General features: G+C 43.7%; 2 protein-coding genes across 21 annotated transcripts in view; one reads left to right on the forward strand and one right to left on the reverse strand.

The window, feature by feature from the left end:
- RECQL5 (RecQ like helicase 5) overlaps nucleotides 1–20,756 on the forward strand; it is a 57,303-nt gene that overhangs the window by 22,111 nt on the left and 14,436 nt on the right. Inside the window, exons 8-9 of one of the 18 annotated variants that reach the window (XR_508214.4) lie at nucleotides 6,275–6,377; nucleotides 7,088–7,242. The exons of 14 other annotated variants lie outside the window; for them this stretch is intronic. Coding sequence is in view for 1 of the 4 variants with exons in the window: in XM_065563447.1 (XP_065419519.1) it covers nucleotides 6,275–6,293 (19 nt within the window). In the remaining 3 variants the exon portion in view is untranslated. Of the gene's footprint in view, nucleotides 1–6,274; nucleotides 7,052–7,087; nucleotides 7,264–11,545; nucleotides 11,993–20,756 lie in introns of those variants that run through there. 3 more of the 18 variants (XR_508213.4, XM_065563447.1, XM_042841124.2) reach the window with 3 other exon arrangements.
- Nucleotides 1,754–13,195, reverse strand: SMIM5 (small integral membrane protein 5). 3 transcript variants are annotated; one of them, XR_010591876.1, is made up of 4 exons: nucleotides 12,972–13,195; nucleotides 5,460–5,616; nucleotides 3,064–3,308; nucleotides 1,754–2,698 (listed from the first exon to the last, which is right to left on the reverse strand). XR_010591876.1 is itself a non-coding variant. In XM_042841127.2 (3 exons), the coding sequence occupies exons 2-3, from the start codon at nucleotides 5,584–5,586 to the stop codon at nucleotides 3,190–3,192; spliced, it is 246 nt and encodes an 81-aa protein (XP_042697061.1). In that variant the 5' UTR covers nucleotides 5,587–5,616; nucleotides 12,972–13,195; the 3' UTR covers nucleotides 1,754–3,189. The 3 variants fall into 3 exon arrangements, 1 of the variants encoding a protein (XP_042697061.1); XR_006172388.2 differs by having other exon boundaries at nucleotides 1,754–1,896; nucleotides 12,972–13,194; XM_042841127.2 differs by having other exon boundaries at nucleotides 1,754–3,308.

The raw sequence follows: 20,756 nt of genomic DNA on the forward strand, positions 1-20,756 counted from the left end.
CAAGTACCCACTGTCACTCCAGGTGAGTTTTTCCTCACTGCAGTGTCCTCCTTGTGACAGCCACCATGACTGCATTAGCACAGGCAGCTCCATGATGGTGAAACGCTTCATGCTAGGATCCTATTCATTTCCATAACAGCCACTGCCTGGCTGGGGGTAGGGAAGAAGTAAGTGCGGTTTCATTGGTCACAGTTATGTAGGTCTAGGTTTCTAGTTAATTGAGAAGCAAAAAGCTCATCCTTATAAGTGAGGATGTATCAAGTTTCCCGTTGGGCAGTCAATTAACATCTCTGTGCCTCAGGGATAACCACAGATGTACCTAGCGTGAGGGTTACTTCCCTGATGTCTGGAATGTTGTTGTAGCCATGTTGGTCCCAGGATATGAGAGAGACAAGGTGGGTGAGGTAATATCTTCTATTGGATAAAAATACCTTGTTACCTGTGGGCGAATACTTTTCGCAGAGTGTTCACTCCATATCTGACTTATCAGCCCTGGTCCTCCAAGGAAACCTTCACAACACCTTCAGTGTTAACCCCTTATGGCTTAACAATCTGTCCCACCTTGTATTTAGTTGTAACATTCTGGTTACCTTTTCCAGACCTGAAGAAGAGCTCTGTGAATCTCAGAAGCTTGTCTCTTTCACCAACAAAAGTTGGTCCAGTAAAAAATATTGCCTCACCCGCTTTGTCTCTCTAATGTCTGTAAAACACTTGGAGATCTTCTGTGGGAGGGTGCACCAGATCTATGAAAGTTTATTATATTAAACTGATACTACACTAGGGCTTAGTTGTCCCAATTCCTTTGTTAGGAGATGCAAAGTTTTGCTTCTACCATGTGCATTGTGGCAGCCAAATGGAAAGGCTGGGCACTTCAGGCTAAATATCACTTTTATTCTTTGTGTGTGGCTAGCTTATAGCAGTGGACCATTATTATTATTTAACTTTTAATGGCCCCTGTCAAGTTAGGTCCAACATTTTTAATTCTCTTAAAAAACAAACCATCCCCATTATCTATTAAAATGCATTTTATTTTTGCACAATTGAAATGCTGCGGTATTGTTTTTTCTTAATCTAAACATTCCTCTGCATTGTTGGCAGCTTCCAGAATTGTTCCAAAGTATGAGAATGAACTCAGATGCAAAATGGACAAATCTAATTGAGTGAAGAACAAAAAGCTAAACAACACAAGTGGTGAAAAGTAAACTAGTTGATTTTGTGTGTGTGTATTTGTGTGTGTGTGTACACACACATACACACACAGAGGATATTGTTAATAATCTAGGGTGCTCTTAGTAATTTAGGTAAGGGATTCTTTTAAATATTTTCCCTCTTTTCATTGCCCCTTTTTACAGAAGTGTCAGCAAGTGTTAAAAAAGCACCATATTCAAAGCTTTGTAACTCAGCCCACCTTAGCTGAACTCTGGCACTGTAGATATGTATGTAGTCCATTTGGCTGTTTCAATCATAGTAGTCAAAATGCAAAATGCGAGTAGAAGATTTGTTTACACTCTCTTAACTCCGAATGGGCTTGTTTTAATTTCTCTTAAAGGTGATCAGTTCATATTGTGGCATAATTGCTTTCAGTTTTAAAAATTAAACCTCTTTTAACTAACGGATTACTGAGAAAGGGGAGTAGTTTTTCTTCTCCTTTCCTACCCTTAATTACAAATTTCGGGCCCAATGCTGCAGACTTTATACACATGTAACTTCCTTTTGAAGTTCCCTGGACTATAAACCAAATTTACACAGTGGCTGCAGTGTTGAAAAGGTATTTATTTGCACTTTAGTGGTACAGTTTGCTTGGCTCCAGTTTGCTCCACCACTTGTCATGATGCCATCTCTCAGCTGCTGCACGTATATCCTGAATTAACACTGCCCTCACTGTATATTCTTTCTCTGAAATACATGTGTGAATAAATATACCTTAAACATGTGCTGCCGTTAATATAAACTACACACCGGCCTTCTTTAGTGCAGGGAGCGAGGCATGCTACTCCCATGAATAATAATGGGGATTTGTACATCTGCTTCAGTGCCCCATGCACTGTACTGAACACTCACCCTGCAATATGCAGAAAAAGCAACACTTTTTCATGGAAGAGAAGGATCTAAATAAAAACCTTTTTTTAAAAAATGATTACTGGCAGGGCAAGCAAACAAAACAATTTGTTAGGGTTTTCCCCTCTTGCCTTCATCCTTCAGTGTATGAGGGATATTGCACATAGTCTAATTGTTTTCCTCTTTGGCAGTTTTCTTGTCTTTGTAACACTGAGAAAATAAAAGCAGGGAGCATTTGATGCCAACTGTACTTCCAGTCTCTGAGCTCATGTGCCAGCTGAAAGTTCATGTCATGCTGTGCTCTGAGTGGATGGCTCTGTTAAATTTCACGTACTCTATTACTCATGGTTTTAAAGAAAGTAGAACAGGGAAGGAAAAGCCATACTTGCTTTGGGCTTGATCCTGACGGGTGCTGGTAATGGATATCTCCAGTGATGACAGTAGGAATTGCTAGTGCCCAGCACCACGTCACTGGATTAGGTCATTTATCAAGAGAGCAGGGGACCTTCCTAACCCCAGGGCAGTCTGCATGTGCTCTTTGTGGTTTGCTGCTCTTTGCTCACAAAGAATGAGCCTGTTGGAATTTTCTGCCAGCCCAGCTGCAATGTTCGCTTTGGGAAAAGTCTGTTTTTGTTTCTTTCTATGGCAAGGAGACAAGGATGTCAGAATACTGTTACCTATGTGGCCACATCACAGACCCAGGCAGTGATCATTGCAGAACAACCTAGTCCATCTTATGATCCACTTTCCTCCTCTGCATAGGGTTAGCAGATAGCAACTGTGAAAAATCGGGGTTGGGGGTAATAGGCGCCTATATAAGAAAAAGTCCCCAAAAAACTGGACTGTCCCTTTAAAAACAGGACATCTGGTCACCCTATGGGCTCCCCGTCAATGGTGAGCGCGTTCGGGGATCGATATATCGCGTCTTAACGCAACGCGATATATCGATCCCAGATAAATCGATTGCAACCCGCCGATACGGCGGATAGTGAAGACATACCCTACCTCTGCAGCGTATTCTCATTCACTCCCACCAGCCCGTTCAGAGGGTTAGTGTAGAGAGGGTCATTCCCAGGCCATTCAGCCACAGTGGCTCCTATGTCCTCTTTCACTGTCTTCTCCTGATGCATTTCACACATGAGCAGTTGGCTGGATCTGGATCTTCCTGCCTCTCTGATCAGGGCTTCCATTGCAGCAGCAGCGATAGCAGCAACAGCTGCAGGCTAGGGTCATCAGTGACAGCACAGTAACTGAAGAGAGAAATGAAGAGTATTGGCTTCTGACAAGATCTTACAAGAATAAAAACAGACCAACTTTGCAGTGCCTTGAAGAGGCAGAATTTCCTGGAAGCTCTGCTGTAAATGTTGGATTTATTTCTGGGCAGGTGTTTTTTTTGCCATAACGTACTATCTCCAACAAAGTTGGCTTATCAGTATGTGAGCAAATAACCTTAAAGCTATAGAATAACATTTATAATTACATTATACAGCACATTTAATTCCAAAGGATCTTAAAATACTTTCCAGACTGTGGGTCCCGTGGTGCAGTAATTGCACATGAAAAATTCCCATTGCCATTCCTGGAAGTTATATGCTCATAAGGCCTGGGGCATCAGGCCTAATGGGAATCCCTCCACCCCTCTTAGGACAGCCTCCTCTGGAGTGAAATGCATCAGCTGTGTAGTGCTGTGTGGCTTTAAAGGGTAGAAAGTGAAGAACAGTGTCCATTCAGATGAAATTACAGGTATGCAGGGAACAGTTACCAGAGCTGGGATTTGTCTGTGAAGTCAGTGTTCTCATCCCATCTCTTAAGAAAAGTGACTTTAATGCCAACAAAAAGAACAAGAGTACTTGTGGCACCTTAGAGACTAACAAATTTATTTGAGCATAAGCTTGTGTGGGCTACAGCCCACTTCATCAGAATGGAACATAATGATAACAGGTATTCAGAACTTTGGGGGGGGGTTTCTTCCAAACTGGTAAACTAGTAGGCGCTTATATTTTTGTTCATCACAGAATTTAAGGCTAGAAGGGACTCTCAGATCATCTAGTCTGATCCCCTGTATTTCATGGGCCACCATCACCACCCAGCCACTATCTGTCCAAACTATATATAGTGTCAACCATAGGGTTCCCTTTAAAAACAAAGAGCTGAACTGCCAGGATCCTGTTAGGGATGATGGTCAAAATGGGGATGGGATTAATACCTTTCTCTGGAAGAGATAAGGGTGATGCGGTAAGTGTTACATAACACCCATTGTGTTTGTTCCTTTAAGTGGAATCCATTGACAGGCTGCCAGGTAACCAGACCCAGTGGGGAAACCAGTTGTGTCTATGGCCTTTGCTACACTCGCGGATCCACAGCGCGCTGTGAAGCGCGAGTGTAGTCGTGCCGCCAGCGCTGCGAGAGCTCTCTCGCAGCGCTGCAAGTACTCCACCTCTCCGAGGGGAATAGCTTGCAGCGCTGCGAGCGAGCGTGCAGCACTGTGAGCGCTGATTACACTGGCGCTTTACAGCACTGCACTCGCTGTGCTCGGGGGGGGGTGTTTTTTCACACCCCTGAGCGCAGCAAGTGCAGCGCTGTGAATTGCCAGTGTAGTCAAGGCCTATGAGAAGCAGATCTACCTGCTTCCAAATTCCAGCTGAGGGAGGGATCCCTTTGTGGTGGACACCGCCCTTCCCCCTGGCATTCAAACTGCGAGCAAACTCCCCCCTTTCCCTTTCACTCAAGGGTTCCTGCCTTTCCTCTTCCTACTTTTCCACTGTTTAAAAAAACTTTCTCCATCTGACCAGACAGCTGTTTATTCCCCCTTCTCCAACACCAGTTACTCCATGACAGGGTGACTCCATGAACTAACCTCTTCAAGGGGGAGGCACTCTTTCTGTTCACACCAGGAAAAGAAATGTGTCCACTAAAGTGTGCCAGTTTCTAGGAAGCAGCAGTAATGGGGGCAATCCCAGACTTGAGTGTCTTGTCTGGTGGCAAGATACACTAATACCATTCTTCACAAACGCTCTCCTTCTACTCCTCAAAACATTTACACATGATGTGACTCTGGGATTTACTCACAGCGAGAGCAAGCGTGCTTCCCTCCAGATCAATGTTCAGGGGCGATGGTATGGGGGAAGCTTGCACTGCTACTCCCCGTGCTATATGTTCTGTACATAAACAGGAATGAATTCTTCAGGGCCATCGGTCTGGTCCTATCCTGAGTGCTCAAATTCACGTCCATCAGAATGGATTTGTGGGAGAAAATAAGCTAGAGAATCACATTCTTTAGAACAGCTGCAGAACACACCTGCTTTCAGCAAAATCCTCAGCACAGCCTGCCAGCCTACGAGATCTGAGAGGTTCAGGCAACAACGAGCACATAGGATCCTAGCACTCTTCCACGTACTTACCGATAAAGAAGAGGATAATACAAAATGACACGATCTCCACGGGTTCAGCCTTGGGCAGCTTCTGGAGCTTAAGCAGGAACTTCTCACCAATGGTCTGTATTTCCTTCAGAAAGCCTTCAGAAGACATCCTGGCCAGCACTGTTCACGTTGTGTTACACTGGAGAAAAGCCAAAGAAAGAAAGAGAGAGTGCGCATGAAGCTTTTTACTGTCAATATTATTAACACTAGGGAAACAAACAGCCTTCTTTAGGGAGCTAATTTGAGATCACAAGTAAAACACGTTTATCCGGTCTCAGCCCTTGCTCCCAGTAGCTAAGGAGGAGGGATTTTAACTATCTGCATATCCTGACATTGCTTTTATTCAAATCTGGAGCTAGCTGACACTCTGGCTTTGTATCAGATCAGTTTGTGGGTATACTCTCCATCTGGGCTCTGCTTCACCGCTTTTAAAAAGCCAAAGGATTTTGCACAGTTGGGCAAGGACAAAAATATGGTGTTCCCTCTCAGCCTGCTATGTATGGGATGACATTAAAGCTGGCTGATTTCCACAAAGGGAAAAATTAGTTGTTGCTTTTCAACTATCCAAGCTCATGTTCTCCCAGAAAATAAGCTTTCACTTGCTAACCTGAGAATGTGTGTCCCAAATCATGCCCACGATGCTGCATTCTGTATACAAAATTGTCTTCCCCTGTGTAACGCAACACACGCTCCCTTTTAAGGTTTCTTGGAGCTCCAGCAGCAGCAAGCCACCTTGCGAGTGCTTCCATTATCATAGCACCCTTGTGTAATACTCATGTCACATTTCTGGTTTCTAGGGCTGGTGGTGTATGGTGATATTGTGAATTTTGACTGATCCACATCTATTTAGGAGACATGAATGCTTTAAGTTTATACAGCTGACTGTGACTTTTGTACCCGGTAAGATAAATATAGATCTGTTTGACCACACATTTGTAGTAATGTAGTGACATCTAATCTGACTAGGGGATTTAGACTTCCACGCATTGTGTATATGGGGGGCGGGGGGAGGGAAGGGGAGGAAGGAAGAACAAATGCCACAGAGATCTGTTTGACTTTAGACCCTAGTGTAGATCACTCTTCCACTTATTCTCCTCCCTGCCTCTGCTCCCCATCCCCCACAAAAAAATGTGTCTGTCGTCTTCCATTCTACCAATTATATAAATTGCTCAGAACTAACCTTGGACTTGATCTTACTCCCACCGAAACCAGTGGTAAAACTCCCATTGGCTTCAGTGGGGCCAGGATTTTTCCCTAAAGATTAGCACATGGGAAGGACTGGGTTCTATTCCTAGCTCTGCCACCAATTCACTTTGTGACCTTGAACAAATCACCTAACTTCTCTGTGCCTCCACTTCCTTATCTATAAAGCGAGGGCAATGATACTTACTGACATCACAAAGGAGTTATAACGATTAATTCATTTAGTATGCTTGTTTTTCAAAGAAGCTGCAGAAGACCTACAGTAACAGGTGAAAGGTGGTACAGAAGATCAGAGTGAATGATGATTATTAAAACGGACATCTCTCTGTGGAAGATACAGTTCCACTACTCTGTTCTTGTTTACAAGGAAAAGTAGCTGATGTTATTCTCACTCCATTACTTTACAGCATTTCAGATGGTAAGAAGAAACCAGTTTGGCCGCTGGTGATCTCTGTGTGATACTGGAGATGCAGTCCCCCAGACGGCTTGAAGCCCCCACTTTAACTGGCAGTTTACTTTCCAAGGATAGAATGTTGTTGGGGGTTACAGAAGGCAACTGGAAATCGAGTTCCTGGATTCTATAGTAAGCACTGCCACCAATGGACTGTTTCACCTTGGGCAAATCAACCTCTCCATGTCACAGTTTCTCCAACTGGGTGTCTCTCTTTGCGGCTGACCTCCCTCAGTAGTATGTTCACTGGGAACAGGAACATGAGAGCAGGAGCCAGTACTCTTCTGGCAACAGCGGCAAGACTTGGAAGCTCATTACAGGAGAAAATGTCCACACATTTCCTGCCTTTGCAACACAGAGTAAACCTTATTATTATGACTTGGCATTCACACAGCTGTAACTAAAGGCCGCAAAGAAGAAATGAGAAAAGGTGGGGAACGGAGGGGGAGAAAGGAGGAAAAGAGAAACTTAAACAAAAATCAAAGCAAACACCACCCTGAACCGCTTCGTGACAGGCAGCTTGGAGCATTCCCTCTAGCCTGCCATGGCAGCCCGAAAGTTACGGTTCCAACCATCTTCTTTTCTGACCGTTCATTTCTGAGAAATTCCTCTTTAAAGCAACAAAACCCTACATTGTAGCCAATGGGATTAAATCTTCAGATCTCCTATTCACACTGCAGGGAAGTGAACTGAGTAAATCAAATCTTTAGATCCCCATATTGTTTTAGAAGGGAGGCAGAGCCTGCCATGAGCTCAAGGCATTAGTCTTGCTTGGAAAGAGAACAAGCACAGTAATAGTGCAGAAAGATGTCCATTTGGTTTGCAGTGCATGTAGCTCACCCGCACGGGTTAGGTTAGTTTAAACCAGCAAGGCACTGCCTGTGTTCCGGGCTCTTGCAGGTTGTTACTGATTAAGGTTAAGGTGATGCCTAGAAAGTACTATCTTATTTCTTTTTAATGCAGATTCATCCTGCAGGGCCAGTTGGGTAAAGTTGTGCAAATTGCCATAAATGCCCTGGAGGCCAAATCTTTCCAACTAGCTTTAATAGACTAAAGCCGTATGGTACCTAAATAAGTGGCCTGACTTTCAGCTGATGAGCATCTGCAGTTCTTGTTGATTTGATTGGTAATTCTGCCTGCTCAGCATTTCTGAGAATAAGAACATTTATTTAGGCACCTCAGGTTGAACATTTTGGCTAGAGCAGTGCTTCTCAAAATTGGGCCACCGCTTCTTCAGGGAAAGCCCCTGGCGGTCCGGGCCAGTTTGTTTACCTGCCATGTCCGCAGGTTCAGCTGATCGCGCCTCCCACTGGCCGCGGTTCACCGCTCCAGGCCAATGGGGGCTGCGGGAAGCGGCGTGGGCCGAGGGATGTGCTGGCCACCCTGGGCTAGAGCCTTTTGGGACTGAGAACCAGCTGAGTGTGTCACATCTTTGATGTCCATTGTAAGCTGGCTGGACCTTAACCAAGAGCGAAGGCTGCATAATATGGTCGACGATCCATAGGGCCCAGATTCTGGTATCTGGCTTAAGCTGGTCCAGTCTCCATGAATAATAAATCATTTGTGGAATGTATACAGTTTAAACACCCTTCCCTTTAACAAGTTACACCCTTCTGTGCTTTCATCCTCTGCGTGGAGAAGTAGGTGTGTTGGAGGGTAGGAGGGCAGGTGAGGCTAAACTTATTGTTGAGGACTAAGCTATGGGTTAGTCATAATGCTGGTGCCATTTCAGTAATGTATGTTTGCACAGAGGGGAAAAGAGCGAGAGAGATGATGATCTTGTGGTTAGGGCACAGGACTAGAAGTCAGGAAATGTGATTGACTTCAATGATTGACTTCAATGTCCTCTTGCAAGCAAGCCCTTCTAGGCTTTTGCTGTTGCTGCTTTCCAAAGTCTGAGATGAAGCTTTGGGGAGTCTGTTGTTGAAGGCTGTTGTTAGCACATGTAGTTCTAATGCAGCACTTCCTAGTCATGTTGATCTTTGATTCTGCCTGAAGACCGGCATCCTCTTCACCTCCCATCCCATAGTGGCAGCCATTTGAGACCTCACAACTCAACAAGAGGGGCACTTTCAGAAAGTGGGGACCACCTGATGATCCCAAGCAAGGAGTTTGTCTGTTGTCACACACTCATCTCTGACTCCATTGTAATGTTTTCTTTAAGATGTTTTCTCAGATTTCTTGTCTGCAGCTATTAACACAAACGTGTGCTATGATCTATTCCCATCAAGTCACACAAGATAAGCAGGGTGAGTTTGGCCCAATACTGGAATGGGAAACACCCCTGGAATGCTTAGGAGCTGTAGGAAGGTAGTGTTGGTTGCTTGGCAGGGAATCTTCCAAGTCCACCCCAGCATGGTGAAAAAGGGGTGCTGTACTGCTGAAGGTGCTGCCCTCCCAGTGAGGCTTAAAACAAAGGTTCTGACTAGTTGTGATCACTTTCTCAAGAGTAGGTATTCAGCTGTGGTGTCGTGGGTTAATTCTAAGTGTGGTAGCTCCTTTGTACTGTACTGAATTATTGTTCTGGTTTCAAATGGATAAGATCTTTTCCACTTCTGTCCCTAAACTATTGTCATGTTGCCGTGCATTGTTAAATAGTAAGTGCATTTTGGCAGTAGATGAAATAATCCCTGTATATGGTTTATATATTAGTTTAAATTTGCAAAATGCTTTGAGATTAAAGGGATTATAGAAATAGGGAAAATCCACCAGCGATATTACATTGTTACTGCAGTTTTTGCTGACATGGATGTAGTTGACCAACCGCATGATCTTCACGACAGCCCACAAGCAAGTCTTGTGTCCATAACAGGAGAGGTCAGAACCAGTGAGGCCAATAGTTCATTCACTGGCAGGAGAAAATAGTTCCCAGCTCTAGAGAATTCAGCCTTTGCCAACATGCACACAAGCTGGTAAATTGTGGTTCAATTTCATGGGAGAAAAGCTTTGACCTTGTCAGCCAAGGTTGAAAAATCTGAAGCCCTTTCAGATTATAAAATAGAATTGATTGGGTACCCAAATAGTCAAGAGAGCCTGCAGTCTAGTTTGTCCACTTATTGGAGCTAGGTTTCCCAGCAGCAGTAAAGATGCCCCAGTCCTGCCCTAATCACCTCCTATTTAACTAATGTGTGACAAGTTCATGGGAAGGCATTGAACCCCCTGAAATATCAATCAAGAGTCTGAAATTGATAATCGAGACCACTGAGTTGGGAACTTCTATAAAACTCTTAAGAATCCTCTACCCTTCTCTAGCACATCTCATTTGAGAATTGTAAATGAATGAAGCGCCTTGATAGGTCATTATTATTACTCCTGTTTTACAGGTGGGAGAAACTGAGGCACAGGGATTGTGACTTGCCTACTGAAAGGACAAGCTGTATTAAAAATAAATCTGCAACTAACAAGTGGGGTCTCTGACGTTCTGTAGTTACTGCTGCTTGGGTCTTGGCTCTGTAGTAGACTGAGTAATTAGAACAGCTGTTTTCAAGGACAGCTGACAGAACGAGATGTACCATGTTTGAGTGTCTGTGTCCAGGTCTATGAAAGCCCAGTAAATAGCCACTTCAGGAAATACAGGTTTTCTGCCAATAGCCTTGTATTTCTCAGTGCCAGATGCCTCATCACAATATCGGGAACACATTCTCTAGCTGCTTTCCATTACACCTGGGTCCTTATTTGCACAGCGCTGTCCAGAACTCAGAAACTGAATGAATCCATCCTAGCTGTAGGGACCTGGAAAATCCAGGAAGTTGAAGCACCTAATTCTGATCTCTTGAAAGAAGCAATTTAAATGATGGGTGAAGTGTGAAGCTTATGAAATGGATGGTGTGGGAGGAATGATTGCACTAGTTTGTATCAAGTAAGGGCATGGGCAGGCACTGCACTTCCCTGGCAACTCTGCCAAGACACCTCAATTTTGACTACCAGCTCCCCTGGCTATTCCAGTCCTGGGACTGTCCTGAGCAGACTCTCAGTTGTGGTGGGTTTGTGTTGTGGACTAAAATCCATTGTTTTATCACTTTTTTTTGTTTTTCTCCCACTTGCTTGGATTTAAGTCTCTGTTTGTAAGGTGAATGGCTAGTGCACTAACCCACTGTACATTTGGCCTCCAGCAAAGGCCCTTCTATAGATCTGTCATGTTTGATACAGGCTAAGAGGCCTCTGTGCTACGTGACAGCTGTAACGTAAACCATGTCTCTGCCTTTCTACTTCCAGACACATGTTTCGTATTGCTTATTTTTCCTCCTCCGCTGCTGGATAAGCCCCTAGTCATAACCCTTTAGGATTTTCACTGCAAGGAAAATTTGGCCTGTTTTTTTCTCTCTCCCACTTTTTTCCTTGTTTTTCTCTCTCCCACTTTTTTCCTTTTCTTTTTTTTTTTTTTGTTCTTTCTGTTTGGAAGCCATCTGAACTGTAATGTTTAAAAACAAATGTAAACCACAGACCCTTCAAGGAACCGCTAATGAGTCTCTGGAATTCAAACTAGTTAGGAGATGAGGAGGGCCCAGTAATTACAGTACTATTACACAAGCAGTTCTGCAGTTTTCTTTGCGTGACAGGCGAGTGGTACGATGCACCATCCTTTCCAAATAAGCAGGATCCAACGGGAAATGGAAGGAGAGGCTGAAAGTACTTGATCCTTCACATTCCTCTATCTGCGCTACATGTGGGGAGAACTGTCTCTCTCTCTCTCTCTGCTTGTTTGTAAACAGCTGAACTTTGAGCTTCCTCTGGAGAACACACCATTTGTCAGCTCAATGCAAAGGGTTACGAAATCTTCCAAACAGCATTGAGAAATAATTGGCTTCAGATGGAGAAAACAGAGGGGCTCATGGGGTTACATCTTTGGCAGTGAGAAATGGTGAGTGAAGGAAAGGGGTGGGAGGAAACTTTGGTAGCTAGAAGCAAGGCTGGCTCGAGGTTATTCTTGTGCACTTGGGGCTCTTTCTCCTCTATTTCATTTCCCTCCCGTGTTGATCAAAATGTGCTCAGATCCCACAGCCTCATGTTCAGTAGGACATGGGCTGAGAGACGTGGTGTTCTCTGCCAGAGCTGTGGGTTTCTGGTGCTGTTTTGGACAGCAGACCAGAATCTGCTCCTGTTACCATTGCTGATCTCCATTTGGAAGCTGGGTAAAAGCTTCCCCTTTATTTCCACTGGGCACAACGTTTATATTAATTTGCACAGTAAGCTGGTTTCTCTGAATGGTTTTGTTTTCTGGGCATTCTGCTTGCTTCAGGGTTTAGGGGATAAAACTCAGCACCAGCTGGGAGCTCTTTTAGGTAAAATTCCCTGGCTGGAGCTTGCTGTGGTTTGACATACGCTTGCCAAAGTCGGTAGTTCCCACTGAGCAAGGAGTCACCAAAGCTGCTGGCTAAACAAAGTACTCACACATGAAAACACCTCTGCAAAGAATGCCCTGTGGCAGATCCTGCTCATGGGTAGGGCCAAGTTCTGCACTGACATGCACCCCATGTATCTCCAGTGAAGAAGTGAGCACAAGATACAGCCCTTAAATGGTCACTAATCAGCTAAAAGTTACTCCCTTCTGCTTCAAACCTGATGCATGTGATAAGAATGAGCAGTCGCTGCTTTCGTTAAACTCTGTTGTTGTAGCACAGCTTTCCTGACTCCTCAAAGCTTTTGACTCTCACCACCTTCTCCCCCCCCCCCCCCAGTGTCCTTTGCAACCAAATTCCGGCTAGCAAACCCTGTTCAATGGCTGAGCACAATTTGCCATGCAAACAGCTACAAAAGCGTGAGCTACCGCTGACTAACTGAATCCTCCTGCTATTGAGATGCTGTGGTGGAAATGAACCCAGGCAACAACCCAGCCTTACCCCAACAGTGCCGCAGGACTGTCCTCCACCTCTGGTGGTTGTTTTTCTGTCTTCTTAAACTTCACGGCTGTCTCCCCCCATCCTGCCCCTCTCTGGCTTGGGGTTCTTTCCTCGCTTGGCTCCTCTCCACTCTGCTGCTGACAGCCAGCTGCTGTCTCTGCCTGACTCTTTTTTGTTGTTGTTGGTCGTTCTGGAGATGTGAGGTTTCGGATTACATGTGTGCTGGGGAGGGAGGCGAGAAGTGAGCACAAGCAGAGCCTGGCAACTGGTACTAACGGTCTAGAGCGGAGCCCACGGTGCCAGCACTTGTTGGAAACTTCCTATGCATCTTCCTGCCAGCTAGGTCTCTTCTTTGTTCCAATTAATGACGGCTTTTGCTGGAGTAGTCTGGGTTGGGGTCATATTGATTTCCTTTCAATAGTTCGGTTGCATGTTAAAGCAATTAACTTTCTTTATGCTGTCCAGTTTCCTGCTGGCTCCCAATGGGGAATGCACTGTTCTCTTGTGTTCTCTGAAGAAGTTGGGAATAAAGGGGATGAAATGACAATGCCATTTCCTTTAGAAAAGAAGAGGAAAGAAGGATGATCTTGTGGTTAGGATGGGGTACTCGGAGGCAGGAGCCTTGTGTTATTTTCTTGGCTCTGCTACGTATCTCCGTGTGACTTTGGCCAAGTCATTTAACTTCTTGATGCCTCAATTTACCCTTCTGTATACTGGGGGCAATAATACCTACCTGCCTCAAAGGAGTGTTGAGGCTTACTTGCCACTGATACATTGTTTACTCTGCTTGTGTGTGGTCCCATAAGATGCTTTTCCGCCTCCCCCCCCCCCCCGCCCCCGCAATTGGCAACTAGCTGAACAATTGTTTTTTATTAACTAATTCCTGAGTTGTCTTGGTGGTTTGCTCCATTCAAGAGGACCTCCCCTCCCAAATGGTTGGGATCCCTATTCAGCAGACCTGGCGTCCCTCCCTAGTGTATCTCACTGGAGATGCAATATCTTTTCAGTGACACGTAGTAGCTATGCTAAGATAAATGCACCTTTCCCTGGTATTTTATCTTCCTTCTCTGGTTGGAGATAAGGGGCTGAAACATTCTTCACTGGACAAAAGCAGATGGCATAAAGAAAGGAGAGGCAGGGCACTGAACTCTGATGAACATCCTCGTTATCATCTTGTCTGCAGTGATAGGGTTTCACTAACATTTCGCATCATGTTACTGAAATGTATCAGTGTTTGCTTTTCTTTCTGTCCATTAACACAAAATCAAGGGGGTTTCTCAGTGAAATGAAAGGTGACTACATTTAGAAAAAATTGTCAGTCAACCTGTGGAACTCGTTGCTGCAGGGAGAGAGACAAATACTATGGCTGGATTTTTAAAGGGCTGGATAACTTCAGGACACTTGTGACAATGTAATCTGAGATAATGGGTATAACCAAGTCTCATGCTTCAAGGCATAAATGAACTGCTTGTGGGGCAGAGGAAGTCTATCTCACCATGTAGATCATTGCACAACTAGCTAGGTACAGTAGAACCTCGATTTTTTTTTTTTTTTACAAACACCAATCTTATGAACAACCAGTTATACAAACCCGGCTTCGCAGCCATGGGAACAGATCACATAACACAAGTGATGTCTCTGAAGAACAAGTCGTCATTCCTTCACGCACTGATTCCTTCAGTGCATTGGAAGTGTTTGCAGTGGTTTGAAGAAGAAAGTGGTACAGTGCATCATACTGCAACTTATGCACTGTACCTGCTGCAATTGAGATGTTTAGTTTAATGAACTCTTCAATTTTGTTAACCACTCAATTACCAATGTGTTTGTAAAATAGCGGAGTTATTGTATTTTATTTGTTTTGCCTTCATCTGAAGCATTAAGGTTTGGGCTGTTAACAGGACACCAGTGGCTTCAGAGCTCCTCGGTTCTTTGCTGCAGCATTCCAGGGCAAAATCTTGTTTGTTGGTATTAGGGGGTTAAATGCAAACATCTTCCCCTCCCTCCTAACCCTGTCACTAAAGCTCTGAGGGGAAGGAGGGAGGCATGACCAGCCGCTATTATGTGCTTCACTCTTAACTCCAAGAGGAGTGGTGTGTGTCGGACTAATGAGAGAATAATGCCTTCACTTTTTTCTCTCTTTGAGAAACAAAGAACTGCCTCTCAGAAGTCCTTTGACATTTCTGTAATGATGCTGCAGTGGCAGGACCTGCGGCACCCTGCCATTCTTTTGGAAGGGTAGCGGGAGAGACTCAAATGTGTCTCCTTTTTTCCCCTGCTTGTGAAAGACCTCTTTCTCTGAATTCAGGACCAGAATGAGCAGTGCTGCTTTGCAGGGGATAAAAGCCATCTTTGTAGTAGCCCCTATTCAACTTTCAGTGACCTGGGCTCATAGTACAATTAATTCACTGTCTCGATCCCCTTACCTGGGTAGTAGTGTGTTCCTTCTGACTTCAGCACACACACTCGCACTGAGCTTGTTTGGAGCCTGTTGCTTTAGTTTCTTCACCAGCTCTCGGCTGTGTTTTCTGCTTGGTAAATCAACCCCCCTGGGCTGCAAGAGAGTTAATGAATAGTCAGTCATTATGGACTCTTAACAGAGTCTGCTTGAAATGCCTGGAGCCAACAGATACTCTGCTAGATTCTTTGCCATCTTCTGGCCAGGAATCTGGTCTTAACCCCCGGCCCCCGCCCCCTTTCCATGCACCTGTTTGTAGATGTCCCCATTCAGACCTGCCTTTAAAAGGTAGTTTCTAATGGAGGAAATACTTCTTTTCCTCTTTTCCCTCTGTGACCATTTTGCTGCTGAAGCTGCCAAGCCAGCTGGAGTGCTTTTGGTAGAGAAGAGAAAATGGTCCCGCCCAACTCTTTAAGAATAGAATAGTCGTCTTTTACATTTGTGGTGTTTTAGTTGCAGAGCCTGTTAGAGGCCAAGCCCAAGTCGGCTGTGCTACACAGATGCCCTGTGAAGTAAGTTCACTGGAGTTGCATCTTTGTAACTGACAGCAGAACTTGGCCCAACGTTGTGAACTGTTTGGGGGAGTTACAACTTTAAGATGAGACTTGGCACCAAGGGCTAGATATTCAAAAGCAAGCCAGGCATCTGAAATACGCTTTTCTCTCTGTTTCCCAAGTGCTGCGTAAATAAATTAATCATCATCATTATATTGTATGTGTCTAAAATGTGCTAGACACAATACATCAGATGCTATATACAAATCAATAATAAGCAGTTAGTCATTAATCCATTTCCATGGCCTGGCTCTAGTAGAGAGAAGTGGTGCATGTGTGAGAGGGGAGAAAAGAACTAAAGTACTTCAATTGTATGCTCACTGGGGCAGGGAGCATCCTTTTTGTTCTGTGTTTGTACAGCACCTAGCACAGTGGGGTCCTGGTCCGTGACTCAAGCTCGTAAGCAGGATGCGAGTACAAAAAACACGTAAGATTTTGAGTAAAATCCCTGCAGCTGTTGTTGATGTGTGGGAAAGTGAGGCACTTGAGAAAATGTTCCCTGTTCTAAAAAAATCCCTATCACACTTTTTTAGATTTAGCAAAAGCAGGTATATGAGGAAAGTAGCAAAAATGTAGTCCTCACTCAGGATTGGTGTCTGCTTGATTTAACAAAGTTATGGCTATTTGAAAATTGTGTCTTGAGAAAATGTCTGTCTGCACTTCACTTAGTCACTGCTTCCCAGCTAGCTAAGGGCAGGTCTGCACTGCAGCTGGGAGCGTGCTTCCTAGCGCAGGGGTTCTCAAACTGGGGCTCACAAGGTTATTACATGAGGGGTCGCAAGCTGTCAGCCTCCACCCCAAACCCCGCTTTGCCTCCAGTATTTATAATGGTGTTAAATATACAAAAATGTTTTTAATGTATAAGGGGGGGGCTCGCACTCAGAGGCTTGCTATGTGAAAGGGGTCACTAGTACAAAAGTTTGAGAGCCACTGTCCTAGCAGAATAGACAGACACACGCTAGCTCTGTTCAAGCTAATGCACTGAAAATAGCTGCGTAGCCGGGGTAGCATGGGCAGCAACATAGGCTAGCCACTTGAGTACATATCTAGGGGATCCCGGCGGATTTGTACTTGGGTATCTAGCCTCAGTCACTGCCCATGCTACCCCCAGCTACCCTACTAATTTTAGTGTGCTAGCTCAAAACAGGCTGTCAGCTGTAGTGTAGATGTATCCTAAGTGAGCACTGTTTGCTTTTAAGGAACTTGAAACCCTGCTGTTGATACTTGAAAGCCCTGCAAATAGGTCTTGAGTAGCTTATGGGAGGGCATGCGAGCTCTGGAAGTCAGATAGATCTGGATTTCCTCCAGCTCTCTATGAACAACAAATAAATTAAATGCAGGATTACAAAAATTAAGGTTCCAACATCTATGTTGTACCCATGTTCTAATGTTCCATTCCTGTTTTTCTTATTAAAAATGTGTAGCTTAATATGTTACTCCTTTGTGATAAAATTAGGGCTGTCAAGCGATTACAAAAAAGTGATCGCGCGATTAATCACACTGTTAAACAATAGAATACTATTTATTTAAATATTTTTGGATGTTTTCTACATTTTCAAATATATTGATTTCAATTATAACATAGAATACAAAGTGTACAGTGCTCACTTTATATTTATTTTTTATTACAAATATTTGCACTGTAAAAAATCAAAATAAGTAGTATTTTTCAATTCATCTCATACAAGTACTGTAGTGCAATCTCTTTATCATGAAAGTTGAACTTACAAATGTAGAATTATGTACAAAAAAACTGCATTAAAAAAATAAAACAATGTAGAACTTTAGAGCCTACAAGTCCACTCAGTCCAATCGCTCAGACAAACAAGTTTGTTTACATCTGCAAGAGATAATGCTGCCCATTTCTTGTTCACAATGTCACCTGAAAGCGACATCAGGCATTCTCATGCTGTTGTAGCTGATGTCGCAAGATATTTACATGCCAGATGCGTTAAAGATTCGTATGTCCCTTCATGCTTCAACCATGATTCCAGAGGACATGCGTCCATGCTGATGATGGGTTCTGCTCGATAACGATCCAAAGCAATGCGGACCGACACAGGTTCATTTTCATCATCAGAGTCAGATGCCACCAGCACAAGGTTGATTTTCTTTTTTGGTTGTTCGAGTTCTGTAGTGTTGCTCTTTTACGACTTCTGAAAGCATATTCCATACCCCCTTGACTCTCAGATTTTGGAAGGCACTTCAGATTCTTAAACCTTGAGTCAAGTGCTGTAGCTATCTTTAGAAATCTCACATTGGTACCTTCTTTTTGTTTTGTCAAATCTGCAGCGAAAGTGTTCTTAAAATGAACAACATGTGCTGGGTCATCATCCAAGACTGCTAGAACATGAAATATATGGCAGAATACGGGTAAAATAGAGCCGGAGACATACCATGCTCCCCCAAGGAGTTCAGTCACAAATTTAATAAACACATTATTTTTTTAATGAGTATCATCAGCATAAAATCATGTCCCCTGGAATGGTGGCTGAAGCAGGAAGGGGCCTATGAATGTTTAGCATATCTGGCACGTAAATACCTTGCAATGCCAGCTACAAAAGTCCCATGCGAACGCCTGTTCTCACTTTCTGGTGACATTGTAAATAAGAAATGGGCAGCATTATTTCCCGTAAATGTAAACAAACTTGTTTGTCTTAATGATTGGACTGCATGGACTTGTAGGCTTTAAAGTTTTGCATTGTTTTGTTTTTGAGTGCAGATATGTAACAAATATACATTTGTAAATTGCCCCTTCACGGTAAAGAGATTACACTACAGTACTTGTATGCGGTGAATTGAAAAATACTGTTTCTTTTATTTATCATTTTTACAGTGCAAATATTTATAATCAAAATAATAATAAAAAGGGGGAAGTGTACACTTTGTATTCTGTGTTGTAATTGAAATCAATATATTTGAAAATGTAGAAAAGCATCCAAAAATATTTAATAATTTCAATTGGTATTCTATTGTTTAACAATGCAATTAAAACTGCGATTAATCATGATTCATTTTTTAATCATGATTCATTTTTTTTAGTTAATTGCGTGAGTTAACTGCACTTAATCTATAGCCCTAATTTCAAATATTGTGGGTGTATATTCAGCACTCCTACTATCACTTGTCTATTCTAAAATGTATCATGATATATATTAATATGATCCTATGTACTATCTAGGAGCAATTTGAAGACAAACTGAAAGCATGGGCTTACAAGGGATATAGAGTTTCCCTTAAGAACATACTTCGCATTCTCATACACGTGTAGAGCTTGCTTGCTTTGTAGTAGGTGATTTTTTTTAAAGTGGGTATTTTTAAATCAATTCTGTTCTGTGTAGGAGTTACATCACTATTTGTTCAGGGCTTCAAGTCCTAGACACTCTACAGATATGTTAAAGACAAGACACTTGCTAAGAGCTTATAGTCTAAAAGACAAGGGGATACAATATACATGGAAAATGGAACTAGTTGATGTTGGATATGGATCTTGTTTCACTTTTTAATTTTTTCTTTAAATAATCCCCTTGTCCCCACCTTTCCCATCAGCCCTGGCCCACTTGTTCAGTTATTGCAATCCTAGGTTTCAAAAACGTCCTCGTTCCCCGTCATCTACCTGAAGAGAGGACTGCCTGGTTCCGCCCTCTCTAGCCAAATCAGATGATGCTTTCACCAGTTCAAGCACGGGGTGCTTTTGGATGTGGGGGTTTCTCTTGTCCCTGTAGTGACTGAGCATATATCGGAATACTGTAATATACACACATCTTGAGGAGCTAAACTGTCTGCCCTGGAAAATCTAGTCATGTGTGGCATGCCTGGTTGCTAGTTCAGTATAACTGGTTGGGCAATATTGCCTGAGCAGATGGCCTGGCTTTCATTGCTCACTAACATGCCTGTTGAATCCTCGTGGAGATTTGGCCATCTCTTTTGTCCCCTGGAAGGGGTATGTCTAGCTGGGACTGTGCATCCCAGCCCAGGTAGACAGACTTGCGCTAGCTGGGCTCAAGCTAGTATGCTAAAACTAGCAGTGTGGACATTGTGGCAACTCAGGCTTGACCCCCGGGGTCTGAACTCAGGTAGCTAGCCCTAGTCTTCGGCAGAGCGGCAACGTCCAGACTGCTATTTTTAGCACACTAACTCAAGCCCCGCTAATGCAAGTGTCTGCCTGTGCTGAGAGGCTCCAACTGGGTAAAAGAACTACCCTATCATCCTTTGAATTACCACCGTGATTTCCGTAACGTAAAATAAATGAGACGCTCACCATTGTGTTGTCAATGGACCTATCCAAAATCAGTGCAGCAAAACTGATCTAAATACACGTTTATCTCAGAACCCCAAACTGATCAAATGGAACATGTTTATCCGAGAGACCAGAACTAGTGCAAGTTAAGGGGCCGCTCTGTGAGACTGACTCAAGGCTGCATCTTGTGGCTCTGCTCTGACAAAAGTCAATAGTAAAACTTGTGGGTTTTCAATCATACTTACCTTAAGCTGGGTAGTAAGGTGTTGGCTAGTCCACAGCCATGTCGTCTCTGGCTCTTCCATTGTTTCAGCAGCCTTTGCCATCGCCCTGACCGAAACTGAGAACAAAGTAGTATTTGGAGTATGAATAAACTAATAGGCTTATTTCTCCCTTCCACTTAGCGCTCCATACACATAGTGTAAGGGCAGCTGAATTTCTGCTTGTGCATCATATTGGGGTGTGTGGTAACAGTGTGTGTAACCTGGGGGTTTGGGCTGTCTGTCTGTTTGCAGTGGCACTGCCCTTAAAAAGTG

This window comes from Chrysemys picta, chromosome 12 (genome assembly GCF_011386835.1).
Source record: "Chrysemys picta bellii isolate R12L10 chromosome 12, ASM1138683v2, whole genome shotgun sequence".
Lineage (NCBI taxonomy): Eukaryota > Metazoa > Chordata > Testudines > Emydidae > Chrysemys > Chrysemys picta.